General features: G+C 44.0%; 1 protein-coding gene across 2 annotated transcripts in view; it reads left to right on the top strand.

The window, feature by feature from the left end:
• LOC110490286 (phosphodiesterase 3A, cGMP-inhibited) overlaps nt 1-10,198 on the top strand; it is an 84,619-nt gene extending 74,421 nt beyond the window's left edge. For both annotated transcript variants that reach the window (XM_021563587.2, XM_021563586.2), the window contains 5 exons: nt 508-728; nt 974-1,177; nt 1,463-1,624; nt 6,834-7,110; nt 7,658-10,198. In XM_021563587.2, coding sequence (XP_021419262.2) covers nt 508-728; nt 974-1,177; nt 1,463-1,624; nt 6,834-7,110; nt 7,658-7,977 — 1,184 coding nt within the window. In that variant the 3' untranslated portion in view covers nt 7,978-10,198. The remainder of the gene's footprint in view (nt 1-507; nt 729-973; nt 1,178-1,462; nt 1,625-6,833; nt 7,111-7,657) is intronic.
• The last annotated feature ends 12,781 nt before the right edge of the window (nt 10,199-22,979 follow it).

Here is a 22,979-nt window from a genome sequence, read left to right as displayed (position 1 = left end):
TACAGTTTGCAGACTGGAGGCTGTGGAAGTTCCCAGAACCGTGTTTCCAGTGAGATCGGTTGACCGTTAGTTCATAGTCATCGGCAGTTATTTTACCTCTCGTTCTCTATGTGGAGCTTCACAGCTTCCATAGAAGCCTATCTCCTCCAGTCATAGGAACACAACAGACACCAATGTCAACACGCTGATCGTGACCTGTTTGTTCTTTACACAACCTGTCTGACTGGGCTGGCCTACTCTGATGCCTGGGGTCTGATGTCTGTCTAGGGCAGGGTGGCTGGCTGTCTGTCAGTCATGTTGTTTTCTGATGCTCATGTCATCCCATACACACATTTGCCCACACATTAGCACACAGACACACACGCACGCACATGCAGACTACACCCATTGACCCAAGTGTTTTGTACTAAAGTTTCCGATTTGTTACGACAAAGCCCAGCACCCCTCACCTAATTTACCTGTGTATTTATCTCCCTGACCCTTCTATCCCTGTGTGTGTGTCCCCAGACTCGGACAGTGGGCTCCTCAACCCCAGCCATCCCAGCCATATAGGCCATACAGGGTTCCTGGTTTCTAAGATGTCTGCGGTGATGGAGGAGGGTTATGGATGTCTGTCTGGCCTCATCCCATCCCTGGAGCTCATGGCTCTGTATGTGGCTGCAGCCATGCACGACTACGACCACCCTGGACGGACCAACGCCTTCCTCGTGGCGACTAGCGCTCCTCAGGTAGGAAGGGAGAGAGGGAAGGAGGGAGGAAGAAGTGGGAGAGGATGGATGGACTGATGGATGGTTGGATGAATGAATCTAACGAAAGGAACTGGAAAGGTGAAAGCAAAGTCCACCAATGATACTTTCATATCTTGTGTTCTTCTCAGATCACTGAAGAGATAAATGGAGGAAGACAAAGGGACCACTGAGATGCACCAATGATAACTAATGAGTGACGTGTTGCTCTCTGTCTCCCCCTGTAGGCCGTGCTATATAACGACCGCTCAGTGTTAGAGAACCACCACGCTGCGTCAGCCTGGAACTTGTTCATGTCCCGGCCAGAGTACAACTTCCTGGGCAACCTGGAGCATGTGGAGTTCAAACGCTTCCGCTTCCTGGTCATCGAGGCCATCCTCGCCACCGACCTCAAGAAACACTTTGACTTCCTGGCAGAGTTCAATGCCAAGGTAAACAGAACCGATGGTCATGAGCTTCTAATCCATACATTTCTTTTCGATGTACAGCGCATCTACAGCTGAATGGACTGAAGCGCTGTGTCATTGTCTCTGATGGTTGACAACTTACACTATGTCAGTAACAAGCCTGTAGAAGTTGTGAGGTTCTTTTACTCTGAACTTGTCCTCTTATGCTCTCCTCGCTTCTCTCTGATAGGTTGAAAGGAGGTAGGGATAGAGGATGTGAGGACACGAGGAAAGACATTTGAGATTCATTTAACCCTTGCTTCTCTCCAGGTGGGTGATGATGGCTGCTCGGGCATCGACTGGTCCAATGAGAACGACCGGTTGCTGGTGTGTCAGATGTGCATCAAACTGGCGGACATCAACGGCCCACTGAAACACAAGGACCTGCATCTACAGTGGACCGAGGGCATCGTCAATGAGTTCTATGAACAGGTGAGATCCAAATCGATCACTAGCCCCTACACCCTCTACACCCTAGCCACCGATTTAGATTTGAAACACAAGGACACGCATCTACAGTGGACCAAGGGCATCGTCAATGAGTTCTATGAACAGGTGAGATCCAAATCGATCACTAGCCCCTACACCCTCTACACCCTAGCCACCGATTTAGATTTGAAACACAAGGACCTGCATCTACAGTGGACCGAGGGCATCGTCAATGAGTTCTATGAACAGGCACATCTATTGGGTCTAGGTTTTGCCAGAAGATACTTACCCTACCGTTACGCTTGTTTACACTGAGCTGCACTGGGGTCAGAATGTTAGGACACAGGATATCCTTCAGAAAACATACCTCATTGCAGGAATGGAATATGACACTGTTCTCGAAATTTGACCTTTATCCACACTGCTCCATCGAGAAGACTGAAATACTGCCAGTTTTCCCAGAAAACTGCCCTTTTCATCCTCATGCTAGCTAGCAGTAACCACCGCTAGGGTGACCTGAAACGAATGAAATAAACGTCATTGAGCCTCAGTGAGGAAATTAGGTGAATGATTGCATCTTGCCATGGAGATCCGACGTTTACAAAACTACAATGATTGGTTCAAGGGGGGAGCTGCATCATTTGTGGGGGGCGACATGCGGTATGCAGTTGCCTTGTTGTTGTCGTCTTGTGCACCCATGCCCCCACCCCCATGAAACTGCCTGATCATGAAATGGCCATTACACTACCTTCTGCATAAATAGCTATGATAGACTTGACAGGACGTAGAGGTGCAATGACATTTCTCCATCAAATGACATTGACATGTGTTCCACTTGGTACTAAGATAAAAGGCAGGCCACTTCATGAGTCCATCACGGTACTGCACAATGTGAAGTGGTACAGGTGCCTGGAAACAGCCCACTCTCCAGTAACAATGCTGCTCATTGGTCAGAGACTAACGGGTGCCTAGCAACCACACCGCTGATCAGGAAGAAAGACTCTTAAGTGGTCAGAGAACGAACGATCAGCGTGTAGGCAGATATATTACAGAAAGGAGGAGATAGGAATCCCGTTGGGCAATGAAAAGAGGAACGTATAATGCCCCACCCAGCAGACTTTCGACCAATCTCGTTCATGTTGTCATGCTGTGTCACGTGGTTGCTAAGCTAATCGTCATGCAATCCCTTCTAAATGTCAGGGTATGAGTCGAGAAACCTGCCTATTTTCCTCAAAAGTACGTAATGTCACGATTCCAAAGCTACCTGTATATGATATTGCAGAGACAAAGTTAATTATCTCACATCTCGGAATGATTTGTAATGTTGTACTTATTGTTCACGTAACTCATGCTTATGTTGGGCTTTTGAACTAGCGCCCAATTGACTCCCATTCGCTCCTTGAAGGAGTGCTCTTCTTGACCCAGAATCGACCAGAATGTACGGCGTGGCCCATTGACGACGCACGGGCAACGTTAACAATGGCCGTTAATACGATTCCCATCATCAGAATAGGTAGAAGCAATGGATACTCCCATTCAAATCAAAGTTCTCTGATGTGAAGTGTGGAATCGTGGCCGTTCTGGGTCTACCACTTCTAGAATATTCCATGCCAGTGTTTCCCAAACCTGTCCTCGGGTACCCCAAGTCAGTCCATTTATTTGATGTATTTCAGAATGGACACTTTAAACTAATGAGGGGCTTGATGATTAGTTGACCATATATTATGTGGATTGGTTGGGGGTACTGAATGAGAGGTTTGAGGAACACCATTCTATTCATTGACCATTGATAGACTGAGAAATAATATGAAATGTAGAACTACTTTTGTTCTTCTGTTTCTTTCTCAGTAATGTCGATGTGACACCCATCAACACACATGCATTGAAGAAGCCATCCTTGTATGCAGGCAATGTACTGCATAATGTACCATCTATTCAAAATGGGACCCTGGCATTGATGGAGAGACGATTAGATTGCCACTTGGAATGGAGAGTGTTGATGTATTGACACAATGTGTCACTCTACAGTGATAGGAGCACCAAGTGTGTAGGTTATAATCGGTGCTACTGTGATTGACAGCGCAGTCATCTTGTTTTTGTCTGTCTGTCTCTTCAAAGCCTGATCTCACTCAATGATGAAACCCAAACCGTCGCTCAAATGTCAAATCTGCTTGCGTCCTTGGAGGAAGAGAGAGATAGAAAGACCAGGAAGTAAAAGAGGGAGTGGGAAAGACAGGGAGGAGAGAGGGAGAGAAAGACAGGGAGGAGGAAGAGGGGGAAATAGAGGGAGGAGAGAGAGAGAGAGAGAGGAAAATAGAGGGAGGGGAAAAAGAGGGAGGAGAGAGAGAGGAAGTGTTGTTGTGCTGCAGTTTAGCTGACCTACTTGTGTCATCAGTGACAGTCCTCGTTCACACAGACAAAGATACAGCTGCAACACATCAGATCACAGAGTGAACTGTGCTATGCCTCAAGACATGCACACGAAGAACAAACATAGCAGGGTCAGTGGTAGTATACCCACAATTCTAACGCTGACCATTACCGCAGTATAAACATCTTAAAGATCTGACCCTGTATCAGTGGTTAAGTTGTACCTTTACCATCTCCTTGACACCCGTCTTTAGAAGGCGTTTTAATGGTTGAATACGCCCCTCTACTCTAGAGTAGCACCTCTCTCTCTTTCTCTTTTTCCCTCTCTCTCTCCCTCTTCACTTCAGACACTCATTTCAGGCCACTGCACTGACTGGCAAAAGCTCTGCTGGTTACTATGGCAACAGGAGCCCTTGCCTGCTGCGGTCCACTTTGAGTGTATAAGCCCCTGACGTCAACAGACACATATATATGTATCCTGCTATAAGTCACTTTACTATACATGCATATACATGATCTTGTCAGTCAGCCAATACTGGACCTATAGATGTAGGCTTCCTCGAGCTAGATAGACGTGTGCCTTTTGCTGTTTATGTTCTTGACCCAGTTTGAAGCTTTGATTATTCAGTAGCTAATCCCACAGGCTCTGCGCGCTGGCGGTTGCTCTTGGTTTACCACTTAGAGACTGAGACTGGCTGGTGAACAAAATGAGAGAGATACAAATGTTGATGTGTTTTCTACCATCAGTTGGAATGTGGTTGAATGTGTTTTTACATAATTTCTGATGGTTATTTTTCTCTCTCTGTGTATTAGTACCTTAGCTGTGACTCCCTCAGGGCATTTGATTCCAATTTCCCTCATATCAGCAGGGTAAAGTGGTTAGAGCGTTGGACTAGTAACTGGAAGGTTGCAAGTTCAAACCCCTGAGCTGACAAGGTACAAATCTGTCGTTCTGCTCTTGAACAGGCAGTTAACCCACTGTTCCTAGGCCGTCATTGAAAATAAGAATTTGTTCTTAACTGACTTGCCTAGTTAAATAAAGGTAAAATAAAAAAAGTGGCTGATTGATTGACTTTCCTCAGATAGTGTCAAATGGTAATTCATATTATATTTGCATTAGTCATTGAGCAGAAGTGCTTACCCAAAGCGACTTAGTTAGTGCACTGCATTTATTTTAAGATAGCTAGGTGAGACAACCATACAGTTGAAGTCGGGAATGTACATACACCTTAGCCAAATACATTTAAACTCAGTTTTTCACAATTCCGGACATTTCATCCTAGTAAAAATCCCCTGTCTTAGGTCAGTTAGGATCACCACTTTCTTTTAAGAATGTGAAATGTCAGAATAATAGTAGAGAGAATGATTGATTTCAGCTTTTATGTCTTTCATCACATTCTCAGTGGGTCAGAAGTTTACATACACTCAATTAGTATTTGGTAGCATTGTCTTTACATTGTTTAACTTGGGTCAAACGTTTCGGATAGCATTCCACAACCTTCCCACAATAAGTTGAAGGAATTTTGGCCCATTCCCCCTGACAGAGCTGGTGTAACTGAGTCAGGTTTGTAGGCCTCCTAGCTCGCACACTCTTTTTCAGTTCGGCCCACAAATGTTCTACAGGATTGAAGTCAGGACTTTGTGATGGCCACTCCAATACCTTGACTTTGTTATCCTTAATCCATTTGTCACAACTTTGGAAGTATGCTTGGGGTCATTGTCCATTTGGAAGACCCATTTGCGACCAAACTTTAACTGATGTCTTGAGATGTTGCTTCAATATATCCACATAATTTTCCATCCTCGTGATGCCATCTATTAAGTACACCAGTCCCTCCTGCAGAAAAGCACCCCCACAACATGATGCTGCCACCCCCGTGATTCACGGTTGGGATGGTGTTCTTCGGCTTGCAAGCATCCCAAACATAACGATGGTCATTATGGCCAAACAGTTAAATGTTTGTTTCATCAGACCAGAGGACATTTCTCCAAGAAGTACGATCTTTGTCCCCATGTGCAGTTGCAAACCGTAGTCTGGCTTTTTGGGGGGGGTTTTGGAGCTGTGGCTTCTTCCTTGCTGAGCGGCCTTTCAGGTTAGGTTGATATAAGACTTGTTTTACTGTGGATATAGATAATTTTGTACCTGTTTCCTCCAGCATCTTCACAAGGTCCTTTGCTGTTATTCTTGGATTGATTTGCACTTTTCACACCAAAGTACGTTCATCTCTAGGAGACAGAACGTGTCTCCTTCCTGAGCGGTATGACGGCTCTGAGTTTGAAGGCAGGCCTTGAAATACATCCACAGGTACACCTACAATTGACTCAAATTATGTCAATTAGCCTATCAGAAGCTTCTAAAGTCATGACATTATTTTCTGGAATTTTCCAAGCTGTTTAAAGTCACAGTCAACTTAGTGTATGTAAACTTCTGACCCATTGGAATTGTGATACAGTGAATTATAAGTGAAATAATCTGTCTGTAAACAATTGTTGGAAAAATGACTTGTGTCATGCACAAAGTAGATGTCCTAACCAACTTGCCAAAACTATAGTTTGTTAACAAGAAATTTGTGGAGTGGTTGAAAAACAAGTTTTAATGACTCCAACCTAAGTGTATGTAAACTTCCGACTTCAACTGTATATCACAGTCATTGCAAGTACATTTCTTCTCAGTAAAGTAGCTATCAGCAAAGTCAGTGCTAGTATGAAAAGACAAGGACATGTGTTTAATAAAGGCAAGTTTTTTGGGAGGGATTAATCAAATTACTTTGTGAAGAGGTGGGTTTTCAGACGCTTATATCTAACATTCTGCCATGTTTACCCATACTGCACCACTCCTCAGGGCGATGAGGAGTCGAGTCTGGGCCTTCCCATCAGCCCCTTCATGGACCGCTCTGCGCCACAGCTCGCCAAACTCCAGGAGTCCTTCATCACGCACATCGTGGGTCCGCTCTGCTCCTCCTACGACTCCGCCGCCCTCATGCCGGGGAACTGGGTTGACCCCGCCGACGCACGGAGGAAGGAGGGAGAGGAGGAAGAGGAGGTGGGGGAACGAGAGACAGAGGAGGAAGAGGAGGATACAGCAGAGGAGGATGAGTCGACTAGCTCTGAGAGTTCCCGTAAGAGCATGTAGACGTTGATGTTGAACTTCTTTGAGTTGAAAGAAGTCCGTTAACAGAAACCTATTGAAATCAATGCTCAGTTTGAAATGGCCCAGGTATTGAGTTGTTGACATAGTGCCGACTGATAATACATGTAGTGGATTTAAGCAATAAGGTCCAAGGTGGTGTGGTATATTGGCATGACGCAGAGCGGAATGCCTGGATACAGCCTTTAGCCATGGTATATTGGCCATATACCACAAACCCCTGTGGTGCCTTAATGCTATTATAAACTGGTCACCAACATTAATAGAACAGTAAACCAAGTCAGCCAATAAGCATCCAGGAACCAAACTACCCGGTTTATAATTGGTAGTAGATACAGAAGCCTCATATACACGAGGCTACCTGGTCTGCCTTAAGGGTATTTGGTCTTCCCAGGTTATCAGACCCTGCTTTGTAACCCCTGCCCAGAGGTTGTATGATAAGGGTTTGCGTGTACAGTATAAGGGGATAGAGATGTAGTAGGTTTTGTTCTGAGGAATTGTTTTCTTCTTCCCTATAGAGAAGCACGTGGTGAAGCTTACGGAGAGCAGGAGGAGAGTGTTCTGTCCCATCACTCAGCACCTTCTGGACAACCACGAAATGTGGAAGAGAGTCATTGCCTCCGAAACCCAGGACACGCCGGACAGAGAGGCGCCTAACTGCCTCAGCAACCCTGCCGAGCCAATCACAGCCATCCACGAGGAGGAGGAGGAGCCAGCCAGCAAGGAGGAGCCAATAGATGGCCAGGGAGAGGAGACGGAAGGGGAAGAGACGGGGCTTGCAGAGGAAGTGGTCGAGCAATCAGAGACTGCGGAGAAAAAGGAGGAGGAGCTGGAGTGAGAGGATTATCTTTGACGCTTGAAGATCAGGAAACGGAACATTTATCCAAACTCATACCCTCTCCCAACTAGACTTTCTGACTCATGTCAGAAATGATACCCTATTCCCCATGTAGTGCACTAGCTGGCCAAAAATAGTGCACTATACAGGGATTGGGGTGTTGTTTGAGACGCAGCCCCTGATATTTGGTTGCCAGCAAATCACTTAGACACAACACTGTAGAAGTTTGGAGTAACATGTGCCTAAAGAAAACAGGGTGGAGGGAGGGAGGGCACGCTGAGGAGGAGGATGAGGGAGGGGTGGGATTTGTTTTACACACGTATTATATTGGATCAGGTTTCCATTTCAGAAGCCCTCTCCCTGACGAGGTTCCCACACGGCAATACGGACCCACAGAACACTGACCCCACTGCCAGCCTCAAGACACAGCCGGCCATACTAGTGGTCTGCATCCACCTGTCCTCCCCCACAGAACCAAGGTGTACAAAGTGGACTGTACTAAATAGACAGTACAAACACTAGCTCCTGAGGACAATGAGATGAAAGGGCGGGTAAAAGCTGTGTCCGCTCTGTGTTGGTTCTCAGGGAGCGAGGAGAGGACTGAGGACTGGGGAGAGGAGGGTCAGTGTTGATACAGAGTGGGATCACACACACGCATGGAGCAAACACACACACACACACACACCCGTCAGATGATTTGCTAGCTACCCCAGGAAGAGGGAATGGGAAGTCTAACATAGAACCCTGTAACCCTGAAAAAGCTTTATATTCACTCAAGGAAGAAAATCCAGAGCACAGTGTTTCTTCACATTCTTCATCTCTCTAATTGTTCCAAATATACCATGTTTTCTCTCTTTCTTTCTTTCACTCACTCCACTTTTGTGTCAGTCATTCAGGCTCTTTTTTTCCCTCTCACTCCTACACAGTTCCACAGGACTTAGGAACACAGACACACCCCACTGGGCACACACTGGTTGAATCAATGTTGTTTCCACTTCGTTTCAATGAAATTACGTTGAACCACAGAGAAATTGGCATTGAATTGACATCTGCCCAATGGGACACAACACAGACCCCTCAACCTTGTACCCTTTGTCATTGTTATGTCAACCAACACAAGTGATTGTTCGTTCCTTTGTGTTATTGGTTTGTGGTTATACTTTCTTATTTTTTTTCCAACATCAGCTGTAAGATTTTCTCTCTGTGGCGTTTGTGTTTGGTAAATATGGTGTGGGCTTTTCTTATTTTACGTACCCTGTCTCCTGATGATCTGCACACTACAAAGGGAATCACTTTGAATCTGAATCGCACGGTTTCTTATAGAGTTAGAGCTTCCTTTCATTCAGACGCCTAGTTAACTATTCCAATGTCAGATGCTTTTTATAAGTGCAGAATTTCTCTCTTCGTAGCTTTTGACCCAGTAGATGTATACATGTACCACCTCGGTAGAGAAGAAGCATTCACATTAGGATTCATCTGTGGATGTCAATCTGACCATGACACTGAAAAAGCTATTCACCTTTTTGAAAGATTCTCTACAGCCATTTTCATTGATAAACTCTTTCGTGGAACTCTCTCGTAGAACACTTTTGACGGTACACTGACCTCTAGCCTGTGTTTCAGTCCTCTCTCACAGTGGGATCTACCACCCAATACCCTGACAGGAAGTTCAGCCAAGAGAGCCAATGTCAAAAGTAAAATGATTCTCTTTTAGTCTCTTGAGCGAGCATTATTCCCAATTATTCCCCATAGTGCCGCACTCAGTTCCCTCAGAGAACCAAAGTTACAGTCGTAACCAGGCATTTTCTATTTAACTCTGGGAAATCATCTATTTCTCCAATAGGCTGAAATGATAACAGATAACAGACCTTGGGCTCCAATAGCTTTCAGCGAGTCAAGTGATCAAATAAAGTTGCCGAGTGAGCCTTGGAAAGCCTTGAAGGAGATGTGGAGGAGCCCAGAGGTTCAACCAAGAGAACAAGGTTACAGTTATACTCCACATACACTCAGACTGTGCTGCTCTATAGAACATGGTGAATCATGCAATGGGGCTGAATGCAAACAAAAGTACGAAGAAAGATGATGCAGTAAAAAATATCCATGCCATGAAAGACATACAGTGCCTTGCGAAAGTATTCGGCCCCCTTGAACTTTGCGACCTTTTGCCACATTTCAGGCTTCAAACATAAAGATATAAAACGCCCAATTTTTCAGTTTTTGATTTGTTAAAAAAGTTTGAAATATCCAATAAATGTCGTTCCACTTCATGATTGTGTCCCACTTGTTGATTCTTCACAAAAAAATACAGTTTTATATCTTTATGTTTGAAGCCTGAAATGTGGCAAAAGGTCGCAAAGTTCAAGGGGGCCGAATACTTTCGCAAGGCACTGTACGTCTTCTTCACTGTACGTCTTCAACACATGGACCAGTGCTGGGCTCCCTGTGGCTGTCCATAGCTCCGTAGGTCCATTTGATGTCCAGAGAGAGAGACCAATTGGTGGTGACAGAAGGATGAGAGGGAAACGGGAGAGGAGAGAGGGAAGAGGATGAGAGATAGAAGTGGATCAGAGAGAATGGTATAGGAGAAGGAATGGGATGAGAGAGGAAGGGAGATGGAAGAGAAGCGTTTGGGGGTATTCTGAGGTTGGTCAGTCTCTTTTTTTGTTCACTGATGGTCTCTGTGAAAACGTCACTTTGAATGAGGAGCCAATTAAAATGTCTGTCTGTCCGTCCATCTGCCTGTCCGGTTCTCCTTGAAGATTTTACCCTTGACAGCTTGTTGTGAAACGTTAACATTATCAGGAAAATGTATTTGTAGGATGACAATGTTTAAAGCAATACTGACACTTATTCTGTATCTGGAGCGTTTGAGTTGCACTTTGTGACCTGCAACGTCAAGGGAGTTTATGTACCAAATTCTTGAATTTTATCCAAATCATGTGCCTCTCTCTCTATCTGCACTAACTGACCCTCTTTCACTCCCCTACACTCCCTTACCTGCCCCTCTCTCTCTCTCTCTCACATTGTGTGATCTGTTATGGGTCATTATCTAACAGTGGCATTTAGTGTTGTAGCTGACATAACATCTTGTGATGGGCTAGGGGCCAGGTGGTTGCGTGAATCGTTATAATAGTTATTGGCCCATATTAAACGATACAGAGGAGAGGAATCAGACATTGCTAGTCAACCCCTGACCTATACATCTGCTGAGTCACTGCCTCATCTGAATAAGGCCTTTCACAATTTCAGTGTGGCCTAGGGGGAACTGAACAGTAACAGACCCAATGGAGTGAATGCAAAAGCAATATTCACAGCCTATGATGACCTGTGTGCATGCGTGGTTGCGTCTGTGTTCTGCGGTAGCATTTGTTCAAGGGGTATTGTGAATGTGATTTGGTGGCCAACATGAATAAGCTACTATGGTAGGACAGCACTCTATTGCTTCTCCTAATATGTATTGAGTAGTCCATCTCTAATTCCTCGATGTGACCACACTTTCCACTGTATCTGTTCAAGTGTGACAACACCTAACCAATGTCAACGTCACCTACAGGGATTTCAGATAGCTTTTGGAGTGGTATATTTCAACGTGGATTTCTAGAAACATCCGTTTCTCCACTGCTTGGTGTCCATGCTGACTACCACAGATGGAGGTGGATGGGAGATGGAGAGAGACAAGAATCCGGAATTGTAGCTATACCTTAATTGAGCTGTGGACAAAAGGAGTGCACATGGTGGGAAATAGGGTTGGGGCCTTTCAGATGCTGGGTCTTGGAACAATGATTCATTCTTTACACTTTGTCCTCTACCTACCTCATTCTCGTCTACTGTTGCAAATCATATTGTATTTGTCACATGCGCCGAATACAGAGAAATACTTACTTACAAGCCCTTCACCAACAATGTAGTTTAAGAAAATACCTAAAAGAAAAAGTAAGAGATAACCAAAACAAATAATTAAAGAGCCTCAGTAAATAACAGCAGGGCTATATACAGGGGGTACCGGTACAGAGTCAATGTGTGGGGGCACAAGTGTCGAGGTAATTGAGGTACATATAAGTTGAGTTATTAAAGTGGCTATGCATAGATAGAGAGTAGCAGCAGCGTAGAAGTGTGTGTGTGTGTGGGGGGGGGGGGCAATGCAAATAGTCTGGGTAGCCATTTGATTCGTTTTTCAGGAGTCTTATGGCTTGGGGGTAGAAGCTGTTTAGAAGCCTCTTGAACCTAGACTTGGCGCTCCGGTACCGCTTGCCGTGTGGTAGCAGAGAGAACAGTCTATGACTAGGGTGGCTGGAGTCTTTGACAATTTTTAGGGCCTTTCTCTGACACATACTGGTTTAGAGGTCCTGGATGGCAGGAAGCTTGGCCCCGGTGATGTACTGGGCCGTACGTACAGTGCCTTGCGAAAGTATTCGGCCCCCTTGAACTTTGCGACCTTTTGCCACATTTCAGGCTTCAAACATAAAGATATAAAACTGTATTTGTTTGTGAAGAATCAACAACAAGTGGGACACAATCATGAAGTGGAACGACATTTATTGGATATTTCAAACTTTTTTAACAAATCAAAAACTGAAAAATTGGGCGTGCAAAATTATTCAGCCCCTTTACTTTCAGTGCAGCAAACTCTCTCCAGAAGTTCAGTGAGGATCTCTGAATGATCCAATGTTGACCTAAATGACTAATGATGATAAATACAATCCACCTGTGTGTAATCAAGTCTCCGTACAAATGCACCTGCACTGTGATAGTCTCAGAGGTCCGTCAAAAGCGCAGAGAGCATCATGAAGAACAAGGAACACACCAGGCAGGTCCGAGATACTGTTGTGAAGAAGTTTAAAGTATCAGACCACTGCAAATCTGCCAAGACCTGGCCGTCCCTCTAAACTTTCAGCTCATACAAGGAGAAGACTGATCAGAGATGCAGCCAAGAGGCCCATGATCACTCTGGATGAACTGCAGAGATCTACAGCTGAGGTGGGAGACTCTGTCCATAGGACAACAATCAGTCGTATATTGCACAAATCTGGCCTTTATGGAAGAGTGGCAAGAAGAAAGCCATTTCTTAAAGATATCCATAAAAAGTGTTGTTTAAAGTTTGCCACAAGCCACCTGGGAGACACACCAAACATGTGGAAGAAGGTGCTCTGGTCAGATGAAACCAAAATTGAACTTTTTGGCAACAATGCAAAACGTTATGTTTGGCGTAAAAGCAACACAGCTGAACACACCATCCCCACTGTCAAACATGGTGGTGGCAGCATCATGGTTTGGGCCTGCTTTTCTTCAGCAGGGACAGGGAAGATGGTTAAAATTGATGGGAAGATGGATGGAGCCAAATACAGGACCATTCTGGAAGAAAACCTGATGGAGTCTGCAAAAGACCTGAAACTGGGACGGAGATTTGTCTTCCAACAAGACAATGATCCAAAACATAAAGCAAAATCTACAATGGAATGGTTCAAAAATAAACATATCCAGGTGTTAGAATGGCCAAGTCAAAGTCCAGACCTGAATCCGATCGAGAATCTGTGGAAAGAACTGAAAACTGCTGTTCACAAATGCACTCCATCCAACCTCACTGAGCTCGAGCTGTTTTGCAAGGAGGAATGGGAAAAAATGTCAGTCTCTCCATGTGCAAAACTGATAGAGACATACCCCAAGCGACTTACAGCTGTAATCGCAGCAAAAGGTGGCGCTACAAAGTATTAACTTAAGGGGGCTGAATAATTTTGCACGCCCAATTTTTCAGTTTTTGATTTGTTAAAAAAGTTTGAAATATCCAATAAATGTCGTTCCACTTCATGATTGTGTCCCACTTGTTGTTGATTCTTCACAAAAAAATACAGTTTTATATCTTTATGTTTGAAGCCTGAAATGTGGCAAAAGGTCGCAAAGTTCAAGGGGGCCGAATACTTTCGCAAGGCACTGTAATACCCTCTGTAGTGCCTTGCTGTTGGAGGCCGAGCAGTTGCCATACCAGGCAGTGATGCAACCCGTCTGGATGCTCTAAATGGTGCAGCTGTAAAACCTTTTAAGGATCTGAGGACCATGCCAAATCTTTTCAGTCTCCTGAGGGCAAATAGGTTTTGTAGTTCCCTCTTCACGACAGTCTTGGTGTGCTTGGACCATGTTAGTTTGTTGGTAATGTGGATGCCAAGTAACTCGAAGCTCTCAACCTGCTCCACTACAGCCCTGTCGATGAGAATGGGGGCGTGCTCGACCCTCCTTTTCCTGTAGTCCACAATTATCTCCTTTGTCTTGATCAGGTTAAGGGAGAGGTTGTTGTCCTTGCACCACACGGTCAGGTCTCTGACCTCCTCCTCCCTATAGGCTGTCTCATCATTGCCGGTGATCAGGCCTACCACTGTTGTATCATCAGCAAACTTAATGATGGTGTTGGAGTCTTGCCTGGCCGTGCAGTCATGAGTGAACAGGGAGTACAGGAGGGGACTGAGCACACACCCCTGAGGGGCCCCTGTGTTGAGGATCAGCGTGGCGGATGTGTTGTTACCTACCCCTACCACCTGGGGGGCGGCCCATCAGGAAGTCCAGAATCTAGTTGCAGAGGGAGGTGTTTAGTCCCTGGGTCCTTAGCTTAGTGATGAGCTTTGAGGGCACTATGGTGTTGAACGCTGAGCTGTAGTCAATGAATAGCATTCTCACATAGGTGTTCCAATGCTAGCTTCTCTCTGTATCGGTAAACACAGGATTAATATGACCCGTGGCAACAGCACTGTGCGTCCCTGACACATGGATACAGTGTAGGGAGGCAGCGGGAGAGGGGAGGGAGGGACAGCAGCAGAAGAAAGAAGGATGAGAGAGGGATGTTGTGTGTCATACCGGATAATTGGTTTGTCTTTAAGTGACACTCGCTGTGTCTCAAATGGCACCCTTTTTGTGTGTGTGTGTGTGTGTGTGTGTGTGTGTGTGTGTTTGTGTGTGTGTGTGTGTGTGTGTGTGTGTGTGTGTGTGTGCGTGTGTGCGTGCGTGGTCTGACAGTCCTCTGAGCGCCTAAAGAGAAAAACCCTTCAAATGTTTGTCCTCCAGAACATCTCTCCCTTCTTCATCTCTCTTTTTTTCATCCCTCCATTTCTACATGCGTATGTTTCCATACAGTTGTTTTGATCACATTTCACATTTCCGTATAGGTTAGTTATGTGGGGATTTTTGTTTTGTGGTATAATCGAAAGGCTGTGTTTATTCATAACATGCAAAGGTCAGCTACGTAACTGGTATGTGAGGGAGATTATACAGTATGTGTCGCGGCTATATGCGTGTGAGAACACAGTTATTCATGTGACTACCAATCAGATGAGAGGTTAGCTCTGTTTGCTCCTATTCCATCTGCCTGAGCTGGGGGAAGCTCACACGCGCACACACACATACACACACATCAACTGTAGACTGCCTCGTGCAATTACAAAGTCATGTGCAATTGTCTAGGGGAGCTCACTTGCACGCAATTCCAAAGTGTGTCATAATACATCCTATTCAGAACAGAACCTTAGATTAAGAATAACATCTTGGCATTTAGTATTTGACAAGGACGTGATAGTGGTCACATGCTCTTGTTGACACATTTCTTTCAGAGTACTACTATTGCCATAATTCCACCCAATCAGTGGGCAGCAGCAACTCTACAATAGGAACCAAACATGGACAATAGGGCATTGAAAGCATTGCGCTCCCGTGGTTTAAACAACAACAGGCACAGTTTGAAGCCCAACATCCTTCCTCAGACTTTGCTTCATGTTTTAACTCTGTCCTGTGTGATGTTTTTTTAGGCTATTGCCAGTTCTGTGCCATTCATTCTGTCTGTGTCCTAAATGACTCCCTATTGACCAGGTCCCAAATGGCTCTGGTCAAAAGTAGTGCACTATACAGTATAGCGAATTGGGTGCCATTGGGAACGAACAATATGTCTCTGTTTGTGGGCATATGTTTGATCACGTTAGCCACAACGAGAACCAAACAAGCTTTACACGTTCTTAAACGAGACATATGAGACTTGTTTTATGTATTTATCTATAGCCGGCACTTCACAAACGGAATAATTATTACTGTTTCTTCTCTCTTGTATCTTGCACTTAACACATGTAGCAATACCTATAGGACGGGGAAAACAGACGTGTGATTCACCAGTATTTGTGAAGTATTTCATTTTATTACTAGTTTATTGTTCCATTTTGTACAAAATATATGCTGTACAGATATAACAAATTAAAATGACAACAAAAGTCTTTTAGATAAACTTTATTTATTTTTTACTGTTTTTGTAATTTAGACACTATACTGTAGCTCCTTTTTGGCCAGAATTACTGAAAGTGCCTCTTGGTATAATGTATTACAAAGTAAATATACAGTATATTGAGATTGTTAGAAAATTGTCACTAGCTGAACAATGTGGATGTTGTAATGTGAATACTGAATAACATGAGTTAAATGCTGTGGTAATCGTATGTTTGTTCTCTTTGCCTCGACTTGCATTTATTTTCCTCATCCTCATTTTCAATTTCATATAACTACGTCAACATGAAGTATGTAAATGCATTTCAACTTCTCAGGTACGTCCTCAAGGTTACTGATACGTTCAATATTTGATTCGATTTATGCCTCCCCGATAAGCCAACAGTCATAGTTGACTAGAAAGATCCCCCTCTTTTCCAATCCTGATGTTACTGAGATGTTAACAGTAGTGACGTGTCAGTATGGGGGGATTAAAAGAGAGAAAAAATATGGTTATGTTACGAGATTATAACTCATTAGTTGAGGATTTGTCTTAAAGCATAGCTTTATACTCTGACAGCCGGGGTTTAACACTGTTTCTATACCAGATTAGCCACCATCCACCAGACCTACCTGGGTTCCAACAGTATTGGTTTTCTGTCAAGTACTGTTTTTGAGCGTTAGATTGAGTGTGCCTGGAGTGCGAGATGCCACGTGGGTGGGTTTGCACTTTTGAGACTATTTCATTGGCTCCATTGCGTCACGCAAGCTCAATCAAACTCAGCTAATGTATTTGAAAGAGAACAGATTTGAACCCAGGTCTGCCGAACACACTGTCTTTTGGTCCTGAGACCTGAGCTATGTGGAGGTGCAGGTAATTAACATCTACAAGTCTCACTTCCACCATAGAGATCAGCCAGCCATGGGTTGAACCCTGACCTGTAACCCCTTCACTTCCTCATTCACTAATCTAAAATAATGTTGATCTGGCAGTTCTTAAGGCTGTTGTGTTGTTTCGATTCAAAGACAAAGGGATTGAGGCAGCACTTAACACCAAGTTACCCTCATATGTACAGTACCAGTCAAATGTTTGGACATACTCATTCCAGGGTTTTTCTTTATTTTTACTATTGTAGAATAATAGTGAAGACATCAAAACTATGACATAGCACATACGGAATCATGTAGTAACCAAAAAAGTGTTAAACAAATCAAAATATATTTGAGATGATTCAAAGTAGCCACACTTTGCCTTGATGACAGTTTTGTACACTCTTGGCATTCTCTCAACCAGCTTCACCTGGAATGCTTTTCCAACAGTCTTGAAGGAGTTCCCACATATGTTGAGCACTTCTTGGCAGCTTTTACTTCACTCTGCGGTCAAAGTCATCCCAAACCATCTCAATTGGGTTGAGGTCGGGTGATTGTGGGGGCCAGATCATCTGATGCAGCACTCCATCACTCTCCTGCTTGGTCAAATAGCCCTTACACAGCCTGGAGATGTGTTGGGTCATTGTCTGTAAGGGCTATTTGACCAAGCAGGAGAGTGATGGAGTGCTGCATCAGATGATCTGGCCCCCACAATCAGAGTAGAGTTGAAAAACAAATGATAGTCCCACTAAGCGCAAACCAGATGGGATGGTGTATCAATTCAGAATGCAGAACCTCCTCTTCCATGCTTGACGGTGGGAACCACACATGCGGAGATCATCCGTTCACCTACTCTGCGTCTCACAAACACACGACTGTTGGAACCAAAAATCTCAAATTTGGACGCATCAGACCAAAGGACAGATTTCCACCAGTCTAATGTCCTTTGCTAGTGTTTATTGGCCCAAGCAAGACTGCTTCATTTATTTGTCCTTTAGCAGTGGTTTTCTTTGCAGCAATTCGACCATGAAGGCCTGATTCAAGCAGTCTCCTCTAAACAGCTGATGTTGAGATGTGTCTGTTACTTGAACTCTGTAAAGCATTTATTTGGGCTGCAATTTCTGAGGCTGCTAACTCTAATGAACTTATCCTCTGCAACAGAGGTAACTCTGGGTCTTCCTTTCCTGTGGCGGTCCTCATGAGAGCCAGTTTCATCATAGTGCTTGATGGTTTTTGCGACTGCACTTGAAGAAACTTTTAAAGTTCTTGAAATTTTCCGTATTGACTGACCTTCATGTTTTAAAGTAATGATAGACTGTCGTTTCTCTTTGCTTTTTTGAGCTATCCTTGCCATAATATGAACTTGGTCTTTTACCAAACAGGGCTATCTTCTGCATACCAACCCTACCTTGTCACAACACAACTGATTGGCTCAAAAGCATTCAGAAGGAAAGAAATTCCACAAATGTACTTTTAACAAGGCACACCTGTTAATTGAAATGCATTCCAGGTGACTACCTCATGAAGCTGGGTTAGAGAATGCCAAGAGTGTGCAAAGCTCAAGACAAAGGGTGGCTACTTATATATTTAATTTGTTTAACACTTTTTTTGTTAATACATGATTCCATATGTGTTATTTCATAGTTTGATGTCTTCACTATTATTCGACAATGTAGAAAATAGTCAAAATAAAGAAAAACCCTGGAATGAGTAGATGTGTCCAAACTTTTGACCTGTACTGTAATTGCTCTGTAATTACTTTGGTAACTAAAAGGTAATTACCTAGACATGTTACTGGCTGTGCTGCTCTTCCTGACACCCACTGGAGGACTTCCCTGGGGATAGTTAAAGCCCTTTGGCAGCTGGCACAGATCTAGGATCTGTTTACAATCCCCAAATCCTATCCCTAACCATTAGGCGGGGAGCAAAACTGACCTAAGATTAGCTTCTTTAATTATAATTTAATTATCCTTGAAGAACGAGGAATAATGAAAGCTGTGTCTGACAATCAAATTTAGTCTGCAGTGAGACATCATATGACTCTCTGTCTACCACTCTCGCTCTACCTCTCTTCTCTCTCTCTCTCTGGTCTACTCTCCCTGCCCTCTCGTATTCTCTCTGTCTTTCTCTTTCTCACCCTCCCTCCCCCCTTTCCCTCTCACTCTCAAGCCCTCTGCTCTCGTTCCCTTATCTCTTCCCCCACTCTCACAAGCTCTCAGATAACTTGTGTTCCTTCATCCTCTGCTCTAATCTGTTCCCCTCTTGAGATCAAACAAAAATACTGTTAATGACCATGGGAATGGGCCTAGAGACGGCGATAGATGTAGAGAGACCGAGAGAGGGAAGCATCAGTCACAAGATCACATACAGTGGGCTCCAAAATTACTGCCACCCCTGACTGGCAATGCACAAACAATACTTTAAAAAAGATTAACAGGGGCCTCCTGTGTGGCGCAGTGGTTAAGGGCGCTGTACTGCAGCGCCAGCTGTGCGCCCAGCTGGCGCTAGCTGTGCGCCCAGGCTCTGTCGTAATGGCGATGCACAATTGGCCTAGCATCGTCCGGGTTAGGGAAGGTTTGACCGGTAGGGATATCCTTGTCTCATCGCGCACCAGCGACTCCTGTGGCCGGCCGGCGGCAGTGCACGCTAACCAAGGTTGCCAGGTGCACAGTATTTCCTCCGACACATTGGTGCGTCTGGCTTCCTGGTTGGATGCGCGCTGTGTTAAGAAGCAGTGCGGCTTGGTTAGGTTGTGTATCGGAGGACGCATGACTTTCGCCTCTCCCGAGCCCGTACGGGAGTTGTAGCGATAAGACAATCTAGGAGCTACTAACAATTGGATACCACGAAATCGGGGAGAAAAAGGGGTACAAATTCAAAAAATTAAATAAAATAAATAAAAAATGTGAAGATTAACAAAATAATTATAGAGATAAACTCAAAATACCGACTTACTGTACTTTATTAATGTTTCAGTGGAACCTACCAAAATAATTTTTGATTAAAAATCAATGGCCTCCAAATCAAGGTTTCACAATTAATGGCACCCTTAAAGATTATTGTAAATAACATCTACCAACATTAAACTAGGAATTAAATTCTACTTATTTAGGTTTATCTAAGGAACTATATTGAGCCATTACATCACTTCCTGTTTCACTAGAAGTGAGGTAACACGCATGCAATATCCCTTTGTCATCCAACACCATGAAGAAAACAAAATAACTGGCAGTTCAAGAGAGACAGATGGTTGTAGACTTTCATAAATCTGTTAATGGGTACAAGAAGATCTACAAACGATTGAACGACTGAGCACTGTCAGGGCAATTATAAAAATAAAAAAATGATATGGAACAGATGAAAACTTCACGGGTAGAGGACGCATCCTCCTCCAGGATAGGGAGGAGGATGGTGAGAGAAGCAACAAAATCCCCAAGAATCACTGTGAAAGAATTGCAGGCCTTGGTGGCGTCTTGGGGTCACCAGGTTTCAAAAATAACCATCAGACGCCACCTCCACAACCACAGGCTCTTTGGAAGGGTTGCCAGAAGAAAGCCATTTCTGACCCTAAGACACAGACGCAAGCGCTTGGAGTTTTCCAAACATAATTTAAATTATGACTGGAAGAAAGTGCTCTGGTCAGCAGAGACCAAAATGGAACGTGTTGGTCAGGTACAGCATCAACATGTTTTGCGTTGAAACAGCGATGCATATAAGGAGAGGCACCTCATACCCACTGTGAAATATGGTGGTGGGTCAGTTTTAATTCCAGAGGTCCAGGGGAACTGGTTAAGATTGATGGGATAATGAATTCCACCAAGCATCAGGCAATTTTGGCTGACAATCTGGTTGCCTCTGCCAGAAGACTGGGACTGGGCCGTAGGTGGATTTTCCAACAAGACAATGACCCAAAACATACCTCAAGATCCACACAGAAATGGTTCTGTGACAACAAAAGCAGTGTTCTGCCATGGCCATCTCAGTCGCCGGACCTCAATCCAATGGAAAACCTGTCGGCTGAGTTAAAGAGGCCAGTTGATAAGCGCAAACTCAAGAATGTGAAGGATCTTGAAAGGATCTGCATAGAGGAATGGTCCAAAATCCCTCCAAATGTGTTCCTTAACTTTGTCAAACATGACAGGAAAAGACTCCATGCTGTTATTCTTGCCAGAGGTCATTGCACTAAGTACTAAATGAGGAGTGCCAATAATTATGAATCCTTGATTTTGGTGAAATGTATTTTGTATTAAATAATTGTATGATTTTGGTAGGTTCCATTGAAACATTAATAAAGTACAGTATTTCTCACATGTTGGTATTATCTCTATAATTATATTTTTTCTATTTTCTTAAGTAATGTTTGTGCATTGCCAGTCAGGGGTGCCAGTAATTTTGGAGCCCATTGTATGCCTGGTATTAACAAGGCCTTTGCTATGAGACTCGAAATTTATCTCAGGTGCGTCCTGTTTACATTGATCATCCCTAAAATGTTTCCACAACTTCAATTATGTCCACCTGTGGTACATTCAATTGATTGGACATGATTGGGAAAGGCACACACCTGTCTTTATGAGGTCCCACAGTTGACAGTTGTCGTGTCTTTGGCTATGCCGGATTAAGTGATATAACATGCTATTCTATAAAATTCTCATTTGGAGTTTTCCAAAAGGCACCTTAAGACTTTCAGACCATGAGAAGCATGATTCTCTGGTCTGATGAAACCATGACTGAACTCTTTGGCCTGAATGCCAAGTGTCACGTCTGTAGGAAACCAGGCACCATCCCTACAGTAAAGCATGGTGGTGGCAGCATCATGTTGTGGGGATATTTTTCAGCGGCAGGGACTGGGAGACTAGTCAGGATTTAGACAATGATGAACGGAGCAAAGTAACGAGAGATCCTTGATGAAAACCTGCTCCAGAGAGCTTATGACCTTGGACTGGGGCGAAGGTTCACCTTCCATCGGGACAACGACCTTAAGCACACAGCCAAGACAATGCAGGAGTGGCTTCGGGACAAGTCTCTGAATGTCCTTGAATGTCCCAGCCAGACCCCAGATTTGAACCGGATCGAACATCTCTGGAGAGATCTGAAAATAGCTGTGCAGCAACGCTCCCCATCCAACTGGACAGAGCTTGAGAGGATCTGCAGAGAAGAATAGGAGAAACTCCCCAAATACAGGTGTGCCAAGCTTGTAGCGTCATACCCAAGAAGACTCTGTGCTGTAATTGCTGCCAAAGGAGCTTCAACAAAGTACTGATTAAAGGGGCTAAATACTTACGTAAATGTGATATTTCCGTTTTTTATTTGTAAAAAATTTGCAACAGTGTACAAAAACCTGTTTTTAATTTGTCATTATGGAGTATTGTGTGTAGATTGAAGACATTTGTTTTGTTAATCAATTAAATAATGAGGCTGTAACTTAACAAAATGTGGAAAATGTCAAGTTGTCTGAATACTTTCCGAACGCACCGTACACACAGACTCATGTACGGAGGAAAGCACAATGCACACCCACAGATGTGCATGTATGACAACATTCTGTTTCGCTGCAGAATTAGATGTTCATCCAGGTTCTCCAACTGTAAAATTCTAAGTTGCTCCTAACATCACATTTCTACGTGTTTTGTTCCTCCTGCTGCTCTGTCCTGTTCCATTTCTCCAAACATCTCATTTTTAGGCACTAATTTCTAGGAACTCATTCCAAATGGTTAAGGTTAATCCAGTGTCCTCAACTGGGATCAAACACACAATCTTTTGATTAAGATTTATGAGATTATGCCCATCAACCATGCCTGTCCACAGTGCCCAAGCAAACCCAAACCTACTTGCCGGTAATAGCACTCACTGTTGCTCCTAGTTGGGTGGTTTTGAAGGCTATCCAGGACATGGATAGCCGTCCA

This window comes from Oncorhynchus mykiss, chromosome 15 (genome assembly GCF_013265735.2).
Source record: "Oncorhynchus mykiss isolate Arlee chromosome 15, USDA_OmykA_1.1, whole genome shotgun sequence".
Classification (NCBI taxonomy): domain Eukaryota; kingdom Metazoa; phylum Chordata; class Actinopteri; order Salmoniformes; family Salmonidae; genus Oncorhynchus; species Oncorhynchus mykiss.
Note: the sequence above shows the minus strand (reverse complement) of the source record. Positions and strands in the feature narration are given on the sequence as shown.